This window comes from Mytilus californianus, unplaced genomic scaffold (genome assembly GCF_021869535.1).
Source record: "Mytilus californianus isolate M0D057914Y unplaced genomic scaffold, xbMytCali1.0.p SCAF_8, whole genome shotgun sequence".
Lineage (NCBI taxonomy): Eukaryota > Metazoa > Mollusca > Bivalvia > Mytilida > Mytilidae > Mytilus > Mytilus californianus.
The window spans coordinates 108,818,594-108,836,626 of record NW_026262734.1 but is presented as its reverse complement, the minus strand read 5'-3'; the positions used below and the strand labels follow the sequence as shown (position 1 = coordinate 108,836,626).

Genomic DNA, 18,033 nt, shown 5'->3' with positions numbered 1-18,033 from the left:
GAAGTGAATGTCCCTGTGCAGACTTCAATAATGAGAAAACCCCATATTGTACACTACAATCAGCCATAAAAGACCGGCCATGGAGAAAGTGAAACAATTCAATTTATGAAAAAGAATGACATGAACCAACATCAACCAGTAATGACTTGGCACGTAATCTTGGACAAAGGGATAACAGAATGACAGAAGAACAAAATCAGTTGCAAACGGCTTAACTCAGCATCCCGTTTGTTACCCTACTTATTACCCCTGTAACAGTTTTGAAGCATACATCATATCACACTTCATTTCTTATAATTATGTCAAACATAAATCTATCATGATAATCTGGAGGTGTTTCTACAGCTCATAGTCCAGATTTCATGAAAAAAGTAAAATCACAAAAATACCGAACTCTGAGGAAAATTTAAAACATAAAGTCCCTTATCAAATGTCAAAATCACATTAAACCAATAGATAACAACTGTCATATTCCTGACTTGGTACAGGCATTTTCTTATGTAGAAAATGGTGGATTAAACCAGCTGGTTTTATACCTTAACCTAAGACCATTATTATCTCTATATGCGTCTGTTCCACACTACATGATGATTTTAAATCATGTATCACTTTATTCGGGTGATTACATTTCTCTAAACAATCAGTACTTAGGTTTTAAAGCAGGTATTGTATGCTACCTCATCTTGATGGCTGTTAATATATTCAAGATACCAAGTGGGTATTAATCATGTCTTCTATGATACATACTGAACATCTATTCCACTATAATTTCATAGCATATATAGAATAATATCTCATAGAAGTGACCTTAACTTAAGCCAATCCACTCTATAAATATATGACTGATCATCATTATGAATTCCTTTATTTATCCACTCTGTTTTTAAAATTAATTTTAATGCATGTATTATGCCCATTACCTCTTTTAACAACATACATAACAAACAGGATATTGTATTGTTTTTTGTTAGATCTGCTTTTCATCGTTTGTAGAAGAATTTTGGATTTTTTAATTTTTTGGCCCTGAGCATCACTGAAGGGACATTAATATCAAAATGTGCATCTTGTGCAGTAAATTGGAACCAATAATGTAATTAAGTGGTTGACTCAATCTATTTCTGCCTATGGAGTATATGTCTTCCAGGTGATACCATGTTGCAGGGCTGGAGTTTTAAATGACTGAGGTTAACATCCATTTACATTGGTCTATGATGGGTAGTTTATAATATCTCATTCACAATCATACCACATACCGGTATCCTTATTTTTATATCAAGCTTAGGTGACATATCTGGCTGACAAGGTTTTATCATAAACAACCATCTTACAATTGAGGCGGAAGATACCAAAGTGATACTCAAACTCATAAAACAAAAAACGAAATAACAATGCAATGGCAAAAAGTGACAAACAACAGTCTACGAAGGGTTTAACCTAATTATATAACTAAAAGAAGGAAAACAATTTAATAACATGGACAAGAAATACAAAAAGCTCAGCTTTGACAATTTTACCCAAAGGCACACTATAGCTATGTATATGCCTTAGGACATAGATACAATATAATATATGCTTGGAACATTGTTATGTAACGTTCCTGAATGATGAATATTTTCACTTATTTATCAAAACTAGTAAAAACGTTTGATTTTGTCATTATGTTTTATTTGCTTTTGATGTGGATGCCTCTTGTGACTTGACAACATGGAATGATTTTGGTTCCACAGAATTTGCTGTCATTGTAACTTCATGTTCTATCTTGGCATTGATGGACTTTTCTAATCCCTGAAAAATAAAAAAATATTTTAAAGATATAATACTTTGATTTACATGATTTAAAATCAAACACTTGATTTTCATCATGTTCATCCTTTTAATTTTATGAAATGGATTTTTTTCTACTCACATTTGTAATCAAGTTTTTCTACTTTCTAGGTCCTTGAAATTTTGTCTAAATTATTTTTCCATAAGATAAAATTAGTAAGTGGCATGAAAATATGAATGTTGTTTTATTGAAATATGATGTTATAAATTTTTTGAAATCATAAATTTGCTGTTATAATTTTTTTTATATCATTTCAAATTAAGGATATATATCTCCCTCATGCATAGCTCTGATTCCTTGTCCCTGTTTTGCTATACTTTTTATCATTTTTGGTTTGATAAGATCTCACAAAACATGTTTAACCCTGTCACATTTTTTGCGCCTGTCCCAAGTCAGGAGCCTCTGGCCTTTGTTAGTCTTGTATGTTTTTTCAATTTTAGTTCATTGATATGTTTCGGAGTTTAGTGTGACGTCCATTTTCACTGAACTAGTACACATTTTTGTTTAAGGGCCAGCTAAAGCCCGCCTCCAGGTGTGGGATTTTCTCGCTGCGTTGAAGAGCCGTTGGTGTCCTTTGGCTGTTTAAGCTCTTTGGTCGGGTTGTTGTCTCTTTGACACATTCCCCATTTCCATTCTCAATTGTATCATTAACTTTTGTACTAGGTTTTGGATTTTAAAATAAATCAGTAACAAGAGGCTCTCAAGAGCATGAATCGCTCACCTGTAATTTTTTGCTTAAATCTTTCATCAATGATTATTTTTGCTTTTCAATATATATTAATGAATGGCTTAAAACTTCCATTGAAATGTTCTTTGTATCTGTCATATTTTCTTCAAAATCAAAGAAATGCATTTTACCCCTATGTTTCATTTTAGCTATAGTGGCCATGTTTCTTGACATACAAGAAAATAAAATACAAAATTTATACTAGATACTCTGAAACTCATTCAGCCCAAGTTTGGCTGAAATTGATTCAGCAGTTTCAAAGGAGAAGATTTTTTAAAGTAAGCAAACTAAATGAACAAATTGTGAAAAATTGATTTCAAAGGGCAATAACTCCTTAAGGGGACAATTGACAATTTTGGTCTTCGAACTTATTTGTAGATCTTACTTTGCTGAACATTTTTGCTGTTTACAGTTTATCTTTATCATTAATAATATTCAAGATTATAACCAAAATCTGCAAAATTTCCTTAAAATTACCAATTAAGTGGCAGCAATCCAACAATGGGTTGTTAGATTCATCTGAAATTTTCAGTGCTGACAGAGCTTGGCCTAATAAACATTTTTACCTCTCATCAGATTAGCTCTAAATGCTTTGGTTTTTGAGATATAAGCCAAAAATTGCATTTTACCCCTACGTTCTATTTTTAGCCATGCAACCATGTTTTTTTAGGAAACAGAAAATAAACCCTAAATTTATTCTAGATACCCTTAGAATCATTCAGCTTAAGTTTGGTTGGAATTGGTTCCGTAGTTTCAGAGAAGAAGATTTTTAAAGTTAGAAAACATGATAAACAAATTGTGTAAAATTGTCCTTAAAGGACAATAACTCCTTAAGGAGTCAATTGACAATTTTGATCATATGAACTTATTTGTAGATCTTACCTTGCTGAACATTTTTGCTGTTCACAGTTTATCTTTATCATTAATAATATTCAAGATAATAACCAATAAAATGCTCTGCAGGGCGCAGCTTGATACGACCGCAGAGGTCGAACCCTGAACAGTTGGGGCAAGTATGGACACAACATTCAAGCTTGATACAGCTCTGAATTTGGATTGTGGTTAAATATTTGACACAGCATAGGTTTCTGACACAGAATGAATGTGGTCTAAGAACTTAAAAATTTTAAATTGGACATTCACCTATTATGGTCCAATATCCAAAATCTAAATACATGGTTAGATTCAGCATATCAAAGAACCCCAAGAATTCAATTTTTGATGAAATCAAACAAAGTTTAATTTTGGACCCTTTTGACCTCAATATGGACAAAGTTGATAACGGGGCCCAAAAATAAAAAATCTAAATACATGGTTAGATTCAGCATATCAAAGAACCCCATATATTCAATTTTTGTTGAAATCAAACAAAGTTTAATTTAGGACCCCGATTTGGACCAACTTGAAAACTGGGCCCATAATCAAAAATCTAAATACATGTTTAGATTCAGCATATCAAAGAACCCTATTATTTCAATTTTTGTTAAAATCAAACTAAGTTTAATTTTGGACCCTTTGGACCTTAATGTAGACCAATTTGAAAACGGAACCAAAAATTAAGGATCTAAATACACGGTTAGATTCGGCATATCAAAGAACCCCAATAATTAAATTTTTGATGAAATCAAACAAAGTTAAATTTTGGACACTTTGGACCTCAATGTGGACCAATTTAAAAATGGGGCCCAAAATCCAAAAACTTAATACACGGTTAGATTCAGCATATTAAAAAAACCCAAGAATTCAAGAATAAAACCCCATTGAAATTGATCAAGAAATAAGCAATTTATACAAAGTATCTTCTTTTGCACAATACTGTGCAATTGAATATTTCTTGCTATTGCGCAATACTGTACAATTGACAATTTCTTGCTATTGCGCAATATTGTGCTATTGGATATTTCTTGCTATTGCGCAATACTGTGCAATTGAAGATTTCTTGCTATTGCGCAATACTGTGCAATTGAAGATTTCTTGCTATTGTGCAATACTGTGCAATTGAAAATTTCTTGCTATTGCACAATACTTATTATATAATAATTTACACATCCTGTTTGGTGTGTATCTCCTACCATATCATTATTATTTGCTTTTAAATATAAATCAGAAATAACCAACTTAAAATGGAAAATTTTAAAAGAAAAAAAAAAGGAAAAAAAGAAAAAAAAAAAGAAAAAAAAAAAATCCCCCCCCCAAAATTTTTGAACCCCTTATGATTCATCACCCCCAAACTCAATCCCAGCCTTCCCTTTGTGGTATGGTACCTTGCAGTACAATTTCAGAGAGATCCATACACTTGAACACAAGTTATTGTCTGGAAACTAGAAAAAATGCTTATTTTTGGCCCCTTTTTGGCCCCCAATTCCTAAACGTTTCGGGCAATTACCCCCAAACTCAATTCCAACTTTCCCTTTGTGATATGGAACCTTGTAGTACAATTTCAGAAATATCCAAACACTTACACACAAGTTATTGTCATGAAACTAGAAAAATGCTTGTTTTTTGCCCCTTTTTTGGCCCCTAATTCCTAAAATTTTGAGGCAATTACCCCCAAAATCAATTACAGCCTTCCCTTTGTGATATGGAACCTTGTGGTACAATGTCAGAGAGATCCATACACTTACACACAAGTAATTGTCTGGAAGTTACAAAAATGCTTATTTTTGGCCCCTTTTTGGCCCCTAATTCCTTAACTGTTGGTACCATCACCCCCAAAATCAATCCCAACCTTCCTTTCGTGGTCTTGAACCTTATGGTAAAATTTCATGGAGATCCATTGACTTAAACTAAAGTTAGAGTGTGAAAACCAATGTGTCTTCGGACGACGCCGGACGACGCCAGACGACGACGACGCCAACGTCATACCAATATACGACCAACAAATTTTTAATTTTTGCGGTCGTATAAAAACTGCAAAATTTCCTTAAAATTACCAATTTAGTGGCAGCAACCCAACAATGGGTTTTATCTTGGTTCATATCTGTTTTGAAGTGTAGTGACGTCCATTTTTTGTACTAGTATACATTAATGAATAAGGCCCTGATCAAGCCTCAGTTTATCTTTATCTATGAACAGTATAGAATTATTATTAAATTGGAATTAAGGTAAATTTGTGCTAGGGACATTTTTCATGCCTCACTGTATTCAAAAGGGAATTTGCAAATGAGTCATGTCAACATCATATCCATACTGTACATAATTACTGAGTTTTGTTGTTGATTTCTGACTTACCTTTGTGTAGATGGGTGTAAGTTATCTAGTACCACATACAGTTGTGTCATAAAACTTTATAATGAAGTTAGTTAAACGAGGCTGTATTATGCACAGGGTTTATTGACTGAGGCCATGCCATGTACAGGGTTAGTTGACTGGATATGATGTTGACATGACTCATTTGCATATTCCCTTTTGAATACATGTTAGCCTTAATTCCAATTTAATAATAATTCTAAAATTATTTAATACACTGTTTATAATAATATTCAAGATAATAACCAAAACTGCAAAATTTCCTTTAAATTATCAATTCAGGGGCAATAACCAAAAAATCAGTTATCCAATTTGGCTGAAAATATCAGGGCAGGTAGATCTTGTCCTATTGAACAATTTAACTCATTGTCAGATTTGCTCAAATACCTTAGCTTGGTTTTAGAGATATAAGCTAAAAACCACATTTTACTCCTATGTTCTATTTTTAGCCATGGCGGCCTTGTTTTTTAATGAAACATAATATAAAACACAAACTTTATACTAGATGCCCTAAGGATCATTCAGCGTAAGTTTAGCTGACATTGCTTCAGTAGTTTCAGAGGAGAAGATTTTTTAAAGTTAACAATCATGATGAACAAATTGTGTAAAATTGCCTTTTAAGGGCAACAACTCTTTAATGGATCAATTGACAATTTTTGACATTGGACTTATTTGTAGATCTTACTTTGCTGAACATTTTTACTGTTTACAGTTTATCTTTATCTATGATAATATTCAAGATAATAACTAATCAAATGCTCCGCTGGGCGCAGCTTGATACGACCGCAGAGGTCGAACCCTGAACAGTTGGGGCAAGTATGGATACAACATTCAAGCTTGATACAGCTCTGAATTTGGATTGTGATTAAATATTTGACACAGCATAGGTTTCTGACACAGAATGAATGTGGTCTAAGAACTTAATAAAAATTTTTAATTTACCTATTATGGTCCAATATCCAAAATCTAAATACATACACGGTTAGATTCAGCATATCCAAGAACCCCAAGAATTCAATTTTTGTTAAAATCAAACTAAGTTTAATTTTGGACCCTTTGGACCTTAATGTAGACCAATTTGAAACGGGACCAAAAATTAAGAATCTAAATACACGGTTAGATTCAGCATATCAAAGAACCCCAATATTTCAATTTTTGATGAAATCAAACCATTATATCATTATTATTTGCTTTTATATATAAATCAAAAATAACCAACTTAAAATGGAAAATTTTAAAGAAAAAAAAAAAGGAAAAAAAGGAAAATAAGAAACCCCCCCCCCCCCCCCAATTTTTGGAACCACCTTATGATTCATCACCCCTAAACTCAATCCCAGTCTTCCCTTTGTGGTATGGTACCTTGCAGTACAATTTCAGAGAGATCCATACACTTGCACACAAGTTATTGTCTGGAAACTGTAAAAATGCTTGTTTTTTGGCCCCTTTTTGGCCCCAAATTCCTAAACGTTTAAGGCAATTACCCCCAAACTCAAACCCAGCTTTCCCTTTGTGATATGGAACCTTGTAGTACAATTTCATAAAGATCCATACACTTGAACACAAGTTATTGTCTGGAAACTAGAATAAACTGCTTCGCTGAGCGCAGCTGGATACGCCCGCAGAGGTCCAACCCTGAACAGTTGGGGCAAAAATGGACACAATATTCAAGCTTGATACAGGTCTGAATTTGGATTGTAATTAAATATTTGACATAATATTGGTTTCTGAATAAATGTAGTCAAAGAACTTGAAATTGGTTATATGAATTGAATTTATATTCAATTAAAGATTTCTTGCTGTTGTGCAATACACTGTGCTGTTGCCCAATACTTAGTAAATCTGTTGTCAGACTATAAACAAATAAAGTTCAATTAATTCTCAATGTCATATTAGAAATTTATGAAAATGTAAAGGGAGCTTACATCAATAGATATAAAGAATTCACCAAAGTTTCATGAGAATTGCTGAGAGCATTTTTGAGTTACTGTCAGAAAACTGGAAAATCCCCCCTTTTTTAATGAATAAAATCCCACAACTCAGAAATGTAAAATCTAAAATATATAAAAATTAAAAGGGAGCTCATGTCAATAGATATAAACAATTCACCAAAGTTTCATAAGAACTGCTGAAAGCATTTTTGATTTTTTGTCTGAAAACTGGAAAATCCCCCTTTTTTTATGAATAAAACCCTGTAACTCGGAAACGTCAAATCTAAAATATATAAAAATATAAAGGGAGCTCATGCCAATAGATATAAACAATTCACTACAATTTCTTGCAAGTTGGTGAAAGCATTCTTGAGTTATTGTCCGAAAACTGGAAAATCCCCCTTTTTTTAATGAATAAAACCCCATAACTCGGAAACGTAAAATCTAAAATTTATGAAAAACGAAAGGGAGCTCACGTCAATAGATATAAACAATTTACCAAAGTTTTATGCAAATTGGTTCAAGCGTTTTTGAGTTAATGTCCGACATGTTGACGACGGACGGACAGACGGACGGACAGACAGACGGACAACGGTATACCATAATACGTCCCGTAAACGGGCGTATAAAAATGCTTATTTTTGGCCCCTTTTTCCTAAACGTTTTTGGCAATTACCCCCAAACTCAATTCCAGCTTTCCCTTTGTGATATGGAACCTTGCAGAACAATTTCAGAAAGATCCAAACACTTGCACACAAGTTATTGTCATGAAACTAGAAAAATGCTTGTTTTTGGCCCCTAATTCCTAAAATTTTTAGGCAATTACCCCCAAAATCAATCCCAGCATTCCCTTTGTGATATGGACCCTTGTGGTACAATGTCAGAGAGATCCATACACTAACACACAAGTTATTGTCTGGAAGTTACAAAAATGCTTATTTTTGGCCCCTTTTTGGTCCCTAATTCCTTAACTGTTGGTACCATAACCCCCTAATTCAATCCCAACCTTCCTTTTGTGGTATTGAACCTTATGGTAAAATTTCATAGAGATCCATTCACTTAAACTAAAGTTATTGTGCGAGAACCAATGTGTTTTCGGATGATGACGACGCCAATGTCATACCAATATACGACCACAAATTTTTTTTTTTCGTTCGTATAAAAACTGCAAAATTTCATTAAAATTATCAATTTAGGGGCAATAACCCAAAAATCGGTTGTCTGATTCGTCTGAAAATTTCAGGGCAGGTAGTTCTTGACCTAATGAACACTTTTACCCCATGTAAGATTTGCTCTAAATGCTTTAGTTTTTTGAGATATACATGTATAAGCCAAAAACTGCATTTTACCCCTATGTTCTATTTTTATCCATGGTGGCCATGTTTTTTGAAAAAAAAACAGAAAATAAAATACAAACTTTATACTAGATACCCTAAGGATCATTCAGCTTAAGTTTGGTTGAAATTGGTTCAGTAGTTTCAGAGAAGATCTTTGAAATAGTTTACACCGGATGGACAACGACGGATGCCAAGTGATGGCAAAAGCTCATATTTCCTTTTAGGAAAGGTGAGCTAAAAAAGCTAAGTCCATTCATCAGTAAAAAATGGAAAATGAAAATAAGTATTTTCAAGATTTCGCTCTAGATACTGTCTTTTGGTCATAAACAAGCTGCTGTCCAAATTTCATAAAATTCCATAAAGGTTAGACAAAGTTATTGATGTCCAAAAAAAATGTAACCACAGACTGATCCAAAATGTTGACGCAGCAGCCAACAGAATCTAGGATCATTATGTCTAGCTTTCATGACATAAATGTTGCAGGCTTTACAATAAATACAGCAATACCCCATCTTTTTCATTCTGGTTAGGATCAACAAATTAAACAGTTTGATTGATAACTCAGTTGGATTTATTTACCGTAGATTTATTTATTTTCTTGGGTAACAATTTTCATGGATTGAGGAAAAATTGTATTTTTGTGGTTTTGCCAAAGTTTTCATACATTCCTATCGAAAATTTATACTAGTTGATTATTCAAATTCGTGGTTCACCTTCGCATGAAATCAACGAATAATAATGAATCCACATTAACTGGCACCTGACACGATTAAACTGTGACTTATTCCTAAACTTTTCTTACCTTTTTCAGTTTTGCTGCTTCTAAGTGTCTTTTCTTCTTTGGAGCAATTACTTGTCCTGAAAAAAGAAGTTAAAATTAGGATCACTTTCTTGCATACATATCATGCATATTGTATTTACATTTCATACACATACTTGTATTCTCCCTCACGCAAAGCTCTGATTTGTCATCTATACTTTTTGTTCCTTTTTGGTTGTATCAGGTCATAAAATTGTATTAGATTTTGGTCTGTCTGTCACAAGGTTGGGCGGTTAATACCTCCCCTGGTATTTACCAGCGGTATTTACCGGTATTAACCGCTCTGGATAATACTCCTCAAGTGGCCAATACTGGCAAATACTGGTCGATTGAAATTTTCATGGTGTTTCAGCTGATATAAATGAATGACTTTGATATGTTTTGTTCATTTTTAACACTTTTACCTACTAATTTAGTCCTTATAAGTTATGATATTGCATATATATATAAAGAATTGACAAATTATTTATTACATATTATTCAATCAAGATATTTTTTTATTGAAAATGCATAATTTTTACAGGTACATAAAACTACAGGAAAATGAAGTTACAGGTGTCTTATTACCCATCACCTGGCATTGCTAGGTGTGATAATTTAATTACTATAAAAACAACAGCCCCCAATAAATGATGACAAAACATGGTTGAAAGTAATAAAAGTGATATTTGAAGAATCATTTAAACAATAAAATATTTCCTGTCTATTAAATGTGAGACAAAAATCATCTTTATGCAGGAAATGGAAGGTATCAAGGACCTTTACTCTTATGGCTGAACTGTAATTTATGTTTTAAACCAAAAAATATATAATGTAGTATAAATTTTACCTTTACATAATCAATTTTTACATATATACACATACCGGTAGTACAACCATCTTGACCTTAAGCACCAAACTGAAACCTGAAGACCCTATTTGGAACTTCTATACAATATCATGAATATATTAGACAACAACAAATCAGTGCAAAATGTAATGATGTCAATACTATAGTCAGTGCAAAAGCCACCTGATGAGTTTCCTTGCCAGGGACGAAATATTTATCTTATGTACTAATAAATCATTGTAAATCACTGTTTATCAAGAATTTACAATAAAATTAGAAATGAGAACGTTTAAAATGACTTTAACACTTTCATTATTTCCTTACTAAAAGTAATTGACTAGGTATAGAGTGGTTTTTATAGTCATGTCCACTCAAATTTCAATCGACCAGCATTTCCCAGTATTTGCCAGTACATTTTGTATTTGCCGGTATTTGCCGGTATTTACCGCCGGCATGGTCAAAACTAGTATTGACCGCTTTTTTGCCAACCTGTTCAAAATGTTTTGGCCTTGAGCAACACTATGAGATATTAATTGTCAAAATATGTATCTAGTGCAGTAATTTAGTTCAAAACAAGACTAATAAAATGCTTCGCTGAGCGCAGCCTGATACAACCGCAGAGGTCGAACCCGGAACAGTTGGGGCAAATTTGGACACAATATTCAAGCTTGATAATGTCTGAATTTGGATTGTGATCAAATTTTTGACATAATATAGGTTTCTGACACAAAATAAATGTGGTCAAAGATCTTATAAATCCATTGCGCAATACTGTGCAATTGAAGATTTCTTCTTGAAACTTTTCAAAAATTCAAAATTTTGAAAATTTTGAAAAAAAATATGAATCCCTTAAAAAAATTGGGAAAACCCCCCTCCCCCCACAACTTTTTGAAATCCCCATTGGAGCAATGACCCCAAAACTTAATCCCAGCCTTTCCTTTATAGTATGGAACCTTGTAGTCAATTTCAGAGAGATCCATACACTTACACACAAGTTATTGTCTGGAAACTAGAAAAATGCTTGTTTTGGCCCCTAATTCCTACATATTTGGGGCAATTAACCCCAAACTCAATCCCAGCCTTCCCTTTGTTAAATGGAACCTTGTGGTACAATGTCAGAGAGATCCATACATTTACACACAAGTTATTGTCTGGAAACTATAAAAATGCTTGTTTTTGGCCCCTTTTTGGCCCTTAATTCCTAAACAGTTGGCCCCATAACCCTAAAATAAATCCCAACCTTCTACTTGTGGTATTAAACATTGTGGTACAATTTCAGAGCAATCGAAATACTTATACACAAGTTATTATCCTGAAACTAGAAAAATGCTTGTTTTGGGCCCCTTTTAGGGCCCCTAATTCCTAAACGGTTGAGACCATCATCCCCAAAATCAATCCTTGAACCTTCTTAAAAAATTTCATAGAGATCCAACCACTTAAACTAAAGCTATTGTATGGAAACCAATGTGTCTTCGAATGACGACAACAACGTCATACCATTATACGATCCCAAAAAATTTTTGCGGTCGTATAAAAATATGTAATATTTATGGTGTTTTTTTTAGGTAAGTGTTCATTCACTTTAAGATTATATTGCATTAATCAAACATTTATGGATTTCAGAAAGTCAATATGGCAGCTAACTCCTTTGATACAACTATGTCAATCGATAGGTTTAGATAGGGAGCAGATTTATTGGATGAAGGTGGAAATAGTAAAAAATTACACAAAACCTATGCAGGTTTCCAAGCAATTACATGAAATGTAGCAGTGCTTCCTCTGAGGCGTCAATCTGTTACAGGGCTTTCACATTGGGGAGGTGCTTGTGGAACATTCACATGAAAGTGTAGTAGTGCTTCCTCTGAGGCATCAATCTGTTACAGGACTTTCACAATGGGGAGGTGCTTGTGGAACATTTACATGAAATGTAGCAGTGCTTCCTCTGAGGCATCAATCTGTTACCGGGCTTTCACATTGGGGAGGTGCTTGTGAAACATTTACATGAAATGTAGCAGTGCTTCCTCTGAGGCATCAATTTGTTACAGCGCTTTCACAGTGGGGAGGTGCTTGTGGAACATTCACATGAAAGTGTAGCAGTGTTTCCTCTGAGGCATCAATCTGTTATTGGGCTTTCACATTGGGGAGGTGCTTGTGGAACATTTACATGAAATGTAGCAGTGCTTCCTCTGAGGTGTCAATCTGTTACAGGGCTTTCACATTTGGGAGGTGCTTGTGGAACATTCACATGAAATTGTAGCAGTGCTTCCTCTGAGGCATCAATCTGTTACAGGGCTTTCACATTGGGGAGGTGCTTGTGAAACATTTACATGAAATGTAGTAGTGCTTCCTCTGAGGCATCAATCTGTTACAGGGCTTTCACATTGGGGAGGTGCTTGTGAAACATTTACATGAAATGTAGCAGTGCTTCCTCTGAGGCATCAATCTGTTACAGGGCTTTCAATTGGGGAGGTGCAAGTTCTGTTTCAATGATGTTTTCCCGTGTTTTTCAAAACATTTTCACCTCAATTATGAAAATCTGCCCCCTTATCAATATGGCTGCAATAACCAGGTTGGGGAGAATCCTTATAAATGGGTACTATCCCCATTTATGGGTATTATACCCAAAATATGGTATCAATTTACAATGATATAAAATCAAATTTTGTATTTCATCATGATAGCTGTCATGGCGCAAATATTCATATAAATGGCAACATTTTTCCCTTTGAGACCATAGTTCAAATGAGAACTGAATACAAAGATAATGGCCTCCAAAAATCCTACTTTTTGAAGGCTGTTAACTTTTATCCTGATGATATTTCAGTCATAGTGTCTTTAGGCAAAATGTTGTCCTTTACCCGATTGTTTTGGCCATGACAGAAAATAGCTTTAAATCCAAAGTTTATATTTTTATCACTGAAAATTGATACCCGTTTTGGGGTATAATACCCATTTATGAGGATCCTCCCCAACCTGATAACCATACCTGCCAACTTACATGATTTTGACCCCTTGTCACAACTGCACGATTGTGATGGTGACAAAAACTCTAAAACATGATTTTGTTAAATTCTACATGAAAAAAATGGTTGTTCCCAATTTTGAACTTTTCCCAAGGGACCAAATATCGCTACATTGACAACAACACTTAAGTAGACTTCCAGCACTATTTAGAACCTACAGGAAATTGAACATAAAAGAAGTAAGATACAAAGAACATAAATCCTTCCCACCACCATTTCCTGAGTTAAACCAACATTGCCTAGAAATTTTGTGACGGTAAACCACTTTACGGCATTCCCGACACGATTGGAAGTAGTACCTCTGGCCAAAGGGAAGCTAGTCGAAGTGGTAGGGGTGTGCCCTAAAAGTGTTGTCCAAATTAGGAAGAAACTTTATACAAACTGTACACTGACATTGTACTTACATTCATCAGTCAGGGGACTTATTGAAATAAGTGATTTTTAAATCACTTATTTAAGTAGCAAATTCGAAGTTTTGTCACAAATTTTGATTTTGTAGTTATACCAAAATTTTAAACACCTAGGTTTAGATAATATCTTTTCATTAGTAAAATTGAAAAAAATGAACTTTTTGCTTCTTTTAAGCAACAAGGTTTTTGCCTTTGATGCAATCATTTAGCTGCAAATTCTATTTTAGTTGAAAAAATGCTATAAAAATGGCTTTACATAATGAACTGATACTTTCTTAACAGATTTTTCCCAGCAGTGGGAGTATTTTTCCTGTAAAATTCAAGGTTTCATCTTATAGATTATGTAATAAAATTCTACTGTTCGCGATCAAAATTTCACTGTTCGGGGGTGTTGAAATTAGTGGGGGTTATTAAAATAATGATACTTAAAGAAGTGATTTTTTGGTAGGAAATTGAGGTATGATACTTAAACAAGTGATTTTTATGTCATTATCCTAGATTTAGTACAAGGTCATCACCTGACATGACCCGGTCATCCTATCAACACAGATGTTAGTTCTGATAATTTTAGCAACATAATTAGTCCCTGGATCATTAGTATTCTATATTTAAAGCTACAATAAAATTAAATCACTTAGTCTAGTGATTAATTTGTACTACTTAAATAGGTGATTATTAAAGAAAGACAACTCTTACTTCAAACCTTTATGGACATAATGTTACTTGAATCAGTGATTTAGAAAATCACTCATTTAAGTAAGTCCCCTGACTGTTCATGTTACACATATTTTTATTCAAAAACACATTTTATCTATACACTTATAATTACCATTAGAATAGTTTACAACCATTTTTAAGATAAAGACAATTAGAACAATTATAGATTAACTCTAAATTTAGTAACTTCATTTGCATTGTACTATGTTTGATTCATTTTCTGTTCAACATTACATTTTGATATAGAGTATCCTATAGCAACGTCAACAATGGACAATTATGACGTCACATACAAGATGCCGTTTTTTTGTACTTCAGGGGTTCTAATTTTGTATACTTTGTCCTGATGACGCCGATCTAATCGGCGAAACATGTCGACAATAAAAGATGTAGTTTACTTAAGTGTTGTTGTCAATGTAGCGGTATTTGAATTTTAAACTGACAACCCTGCATACCATCTGGTATCCACTTAAGGGAACTCTACCAGCACAAAACATAGGAGGCGTTGGTTCAGCAGCTCTTTATTTATTTTCCCAAGGGAAGACAATCTTGATCACCCAATCAAAATCCTTGTTTCTCATGATTATTGGGCATTGCAAACATGCTATATTTTGAACTTGTTTGGAATGTTTGAGTTACATGTATATTCCTCTGTCTGTATGTCAGAATTGTAAAAATCATGAACATGGCAGATGAATTTTCATTTGCAAGAAGGTTCTTACACAGGTTAAGAAGAAAAGCATGGCTGATTAACCAAATTCAAGGATGCAGTACTACCATAAACATAATAAATAGTAGGTTATGGACATCACACTTATTGTACATGTAACAGATCATACAGTGTTGTCATTCTTGTAATTAAATTACAAAATCAGTTAAAATACAATTATATGTACTATCTTTTATTTTTCAGAAGGAATCAGATAAACGTCCTTTTTTGTGCATATTTTTAAATTGGAAAAGTGGACAATCACTTTAATATTCATGATATTCCTACACAAGAAAATATATCCTGGTATTCAAGCTACATGTTCATCTTTTCTACACAATAATTTAAGTACTAGAATCATGCAAGGAATTGTATATTTAAATATACAATTCCTTGAATCGGGCAAATAAAAAGAAGTAAACATGGTAAAAGGCTTATAAGCTTATCATCACTCAGAATACCATATAAAAAAAAAGATATGACACTTTTTTTTAGAGCACAAAACAGTGCGCGCAAAAAATGCCACAAAAATTGTACCCTTTGAAATTGTTGTCATGCACTAAAACCCCAATGGGGATTTTCAAAAGTTGGCAGGTATGGAGAACAGTGAAAATTATAGCCTAATTTTACATGGGAAAGGAGGGTATATAAATACTGGTAGATGTTCAAAAGTTCCTACTGTACCATACAGCTACAATATGTACACTGTGATAATACTGCAGAAGAGGCCCTTGATGCATGGACAGGAGTTAAAAAATCCACTAGCCCAATAAAATTGAGAATGGAAATGGGGAATGTGTCAAAGAGACAACAACCCGACCATAGAACAGACAACAGCAGAAGGTCACCAACAGGTCTTCAATGCAGCGAGAAATTCCCGCACCCGGAGGCGTCCTTCAGCTGGCCCCTAAACAAATATATATACTAGTTCAGTGATAAAGAACGCCATACAATGTACTAAACTCCAAATTGTACACAAGAAACTAAAATTAAAAATAATACAAGACTAACAAAGGCTAGAGACTCCTTACTTGGGACAGGCGCAAAAATGCGGCGGGGTTAAACATGTTTATGAGATCTCAACCCAATGACTGGGACTAGAGCATTTACACCTTGGGCAATTAAAAACTTGTAACCCAATATGCCAGGCGGACTAGTTACAAAAAATTCTTGACGTTTCCAAAATAGAAAGTGGAAAATCCCTTCATCACTATTCTATCTTAACCAATCAGATTCAATTACGTCATCCAGGATTCCAAGAATTTGAACTGATTTTGTACATTTTTTAAAACTAGAACAATTTACTCTGGGTGGACCAGTATCATGTATTGATCGCAATTCCTGTACTTTCAATATCGATTTCTCAGTACAGGGGTATTGTACATTGCTTATGTCTAGATTTTCAATTAACGGTACTGGGGGTATGATGCATTGATCGATATTGACCTGTCTTGTCGGGTAGCTGTTGAGCACGAAACCATACAACAAACTTTCTAAATATTTTAGTCTCACTCAGGGGCACCCCAGGAACTTCGTCAATTTCAAAACAAAATACGGTAGATGAACGGGGTATGGAGGCAGAAAATTCTTCCCAAAAAAATGCCAAATACGACCAGGAAAAGCGGAAAAGAACATTTATAGTGTCATGGACAGAAATATTCCCATGGACAATGTCGGCTTGATGATAAACCAGAGACGATGTTTTGTGAATATTGCCGTTATTTTCCCGATCATGCTTATAAAAAGTCTGCTTTGTATGTGGGAACATCACATATACAAATTGAACCACTTGTTTCACATGACAAGACCAATAAACATGATTTCTTCATGCTCTTTATTAAATACAGTGTATAATACCGCAAATAGTAAAAAAATAACATAAGGACCTAAGACTAAGAGCTACGGTTCCGCAGCTATATAATTTTCATGATATTCAGGCTAGCAGGTCAGTTTTGATGGGCTAGCTGTTCTTTCAACAGGGCTAGTAAAATCCTGCTACCAATAAGTCCTGGGCTAGTGAACTGTAACAATTTTTTTAACCCCTGATGGAAGAAGAAGGAACAGTCATAGAGATAAAAAAAAAAACAATAAAACGCATGAACACCCCCCTTTTTTACGATGGTGCCTTAGTCTTAGATCATTTCAGACTAAAAGAAACTGGCAATTGCAATAATACCTCCTTTTTTCAGTCCCAATGGTTTGTTCTGCTTCTTGGTCTTTGTCTTAATGCCATTTGGAAGCTTTTTCAATTTCGATTTCCCTTGCACCATCGTCGAAATAAATTGACAACAATATTACTTCTTTCACAAAACGAATTAGATTTTTTTTCTTCTGGGAATTTGATTTTACTTGAACAAATACATTAAAAAGAAAAATGTTGACAACAAAAGCCCTACTTTTGCTACTTTTTATTCTCATTTCTTCAAGAGAACAAAAGTGGAAAATGTTCGTTTTGTATA

General features: G+C 33.9%; 1 protein-coding gene across 1 annotated transcript; it reads right to left on the bottom strand.

The window, feature by feature from the left end:
- Window positions 1-1,495: 1,495 nt before the first annotated feature.
- Window positions 1,496-17,886, bottom strand: LOC127712121 (UPF0390 protein zgc136864-like). Its single transcript, XM_052218383.1, has 3 exons — window positions 17,751-17,886; window positions 9,869-9,924; window positions 1,496-1,785 (listed from the first exon to the last, which is right to left on the bottom strand). The coding sequence occupies exons 1-3, from the start codon at window positions 17,842-17,844 to the stop codon at window positions 1,657-1,659; spliced, it is 279 nt and encodes a 92-aa protein (XP_052074343.1). The 5' UTR covers window positions 17,845-17,886; the 3' UTR covers window positions 1,496-1,656.
- Window positions 17,887-18,033: the final 147 nt, after the last annotated feature.

Coding starts and splice junctions, on each gene's coding strand:
- LOC127712121 (XM_052218383.1), bottom strand. CDS start 17,844: ATGGTGCAAGGGAAATCGAAATTGAAAAAGCTTCCAAATGGCATTAAG. Junction 9,925..17,750: donor ATTGGGACTGAAAAAAGGAG/GTATTATTGCAA, acceptor TTCTTTTTTCAG/GACAAGTAATTGCTCCAAAG. Junction 1,786..9,868: donor AAGCAGCAAAACTGAAAAAG/GTAAGAAAAGTT, acceptor TTTATTTTTCAG/GGATTAGAAAAGTCCATCAA.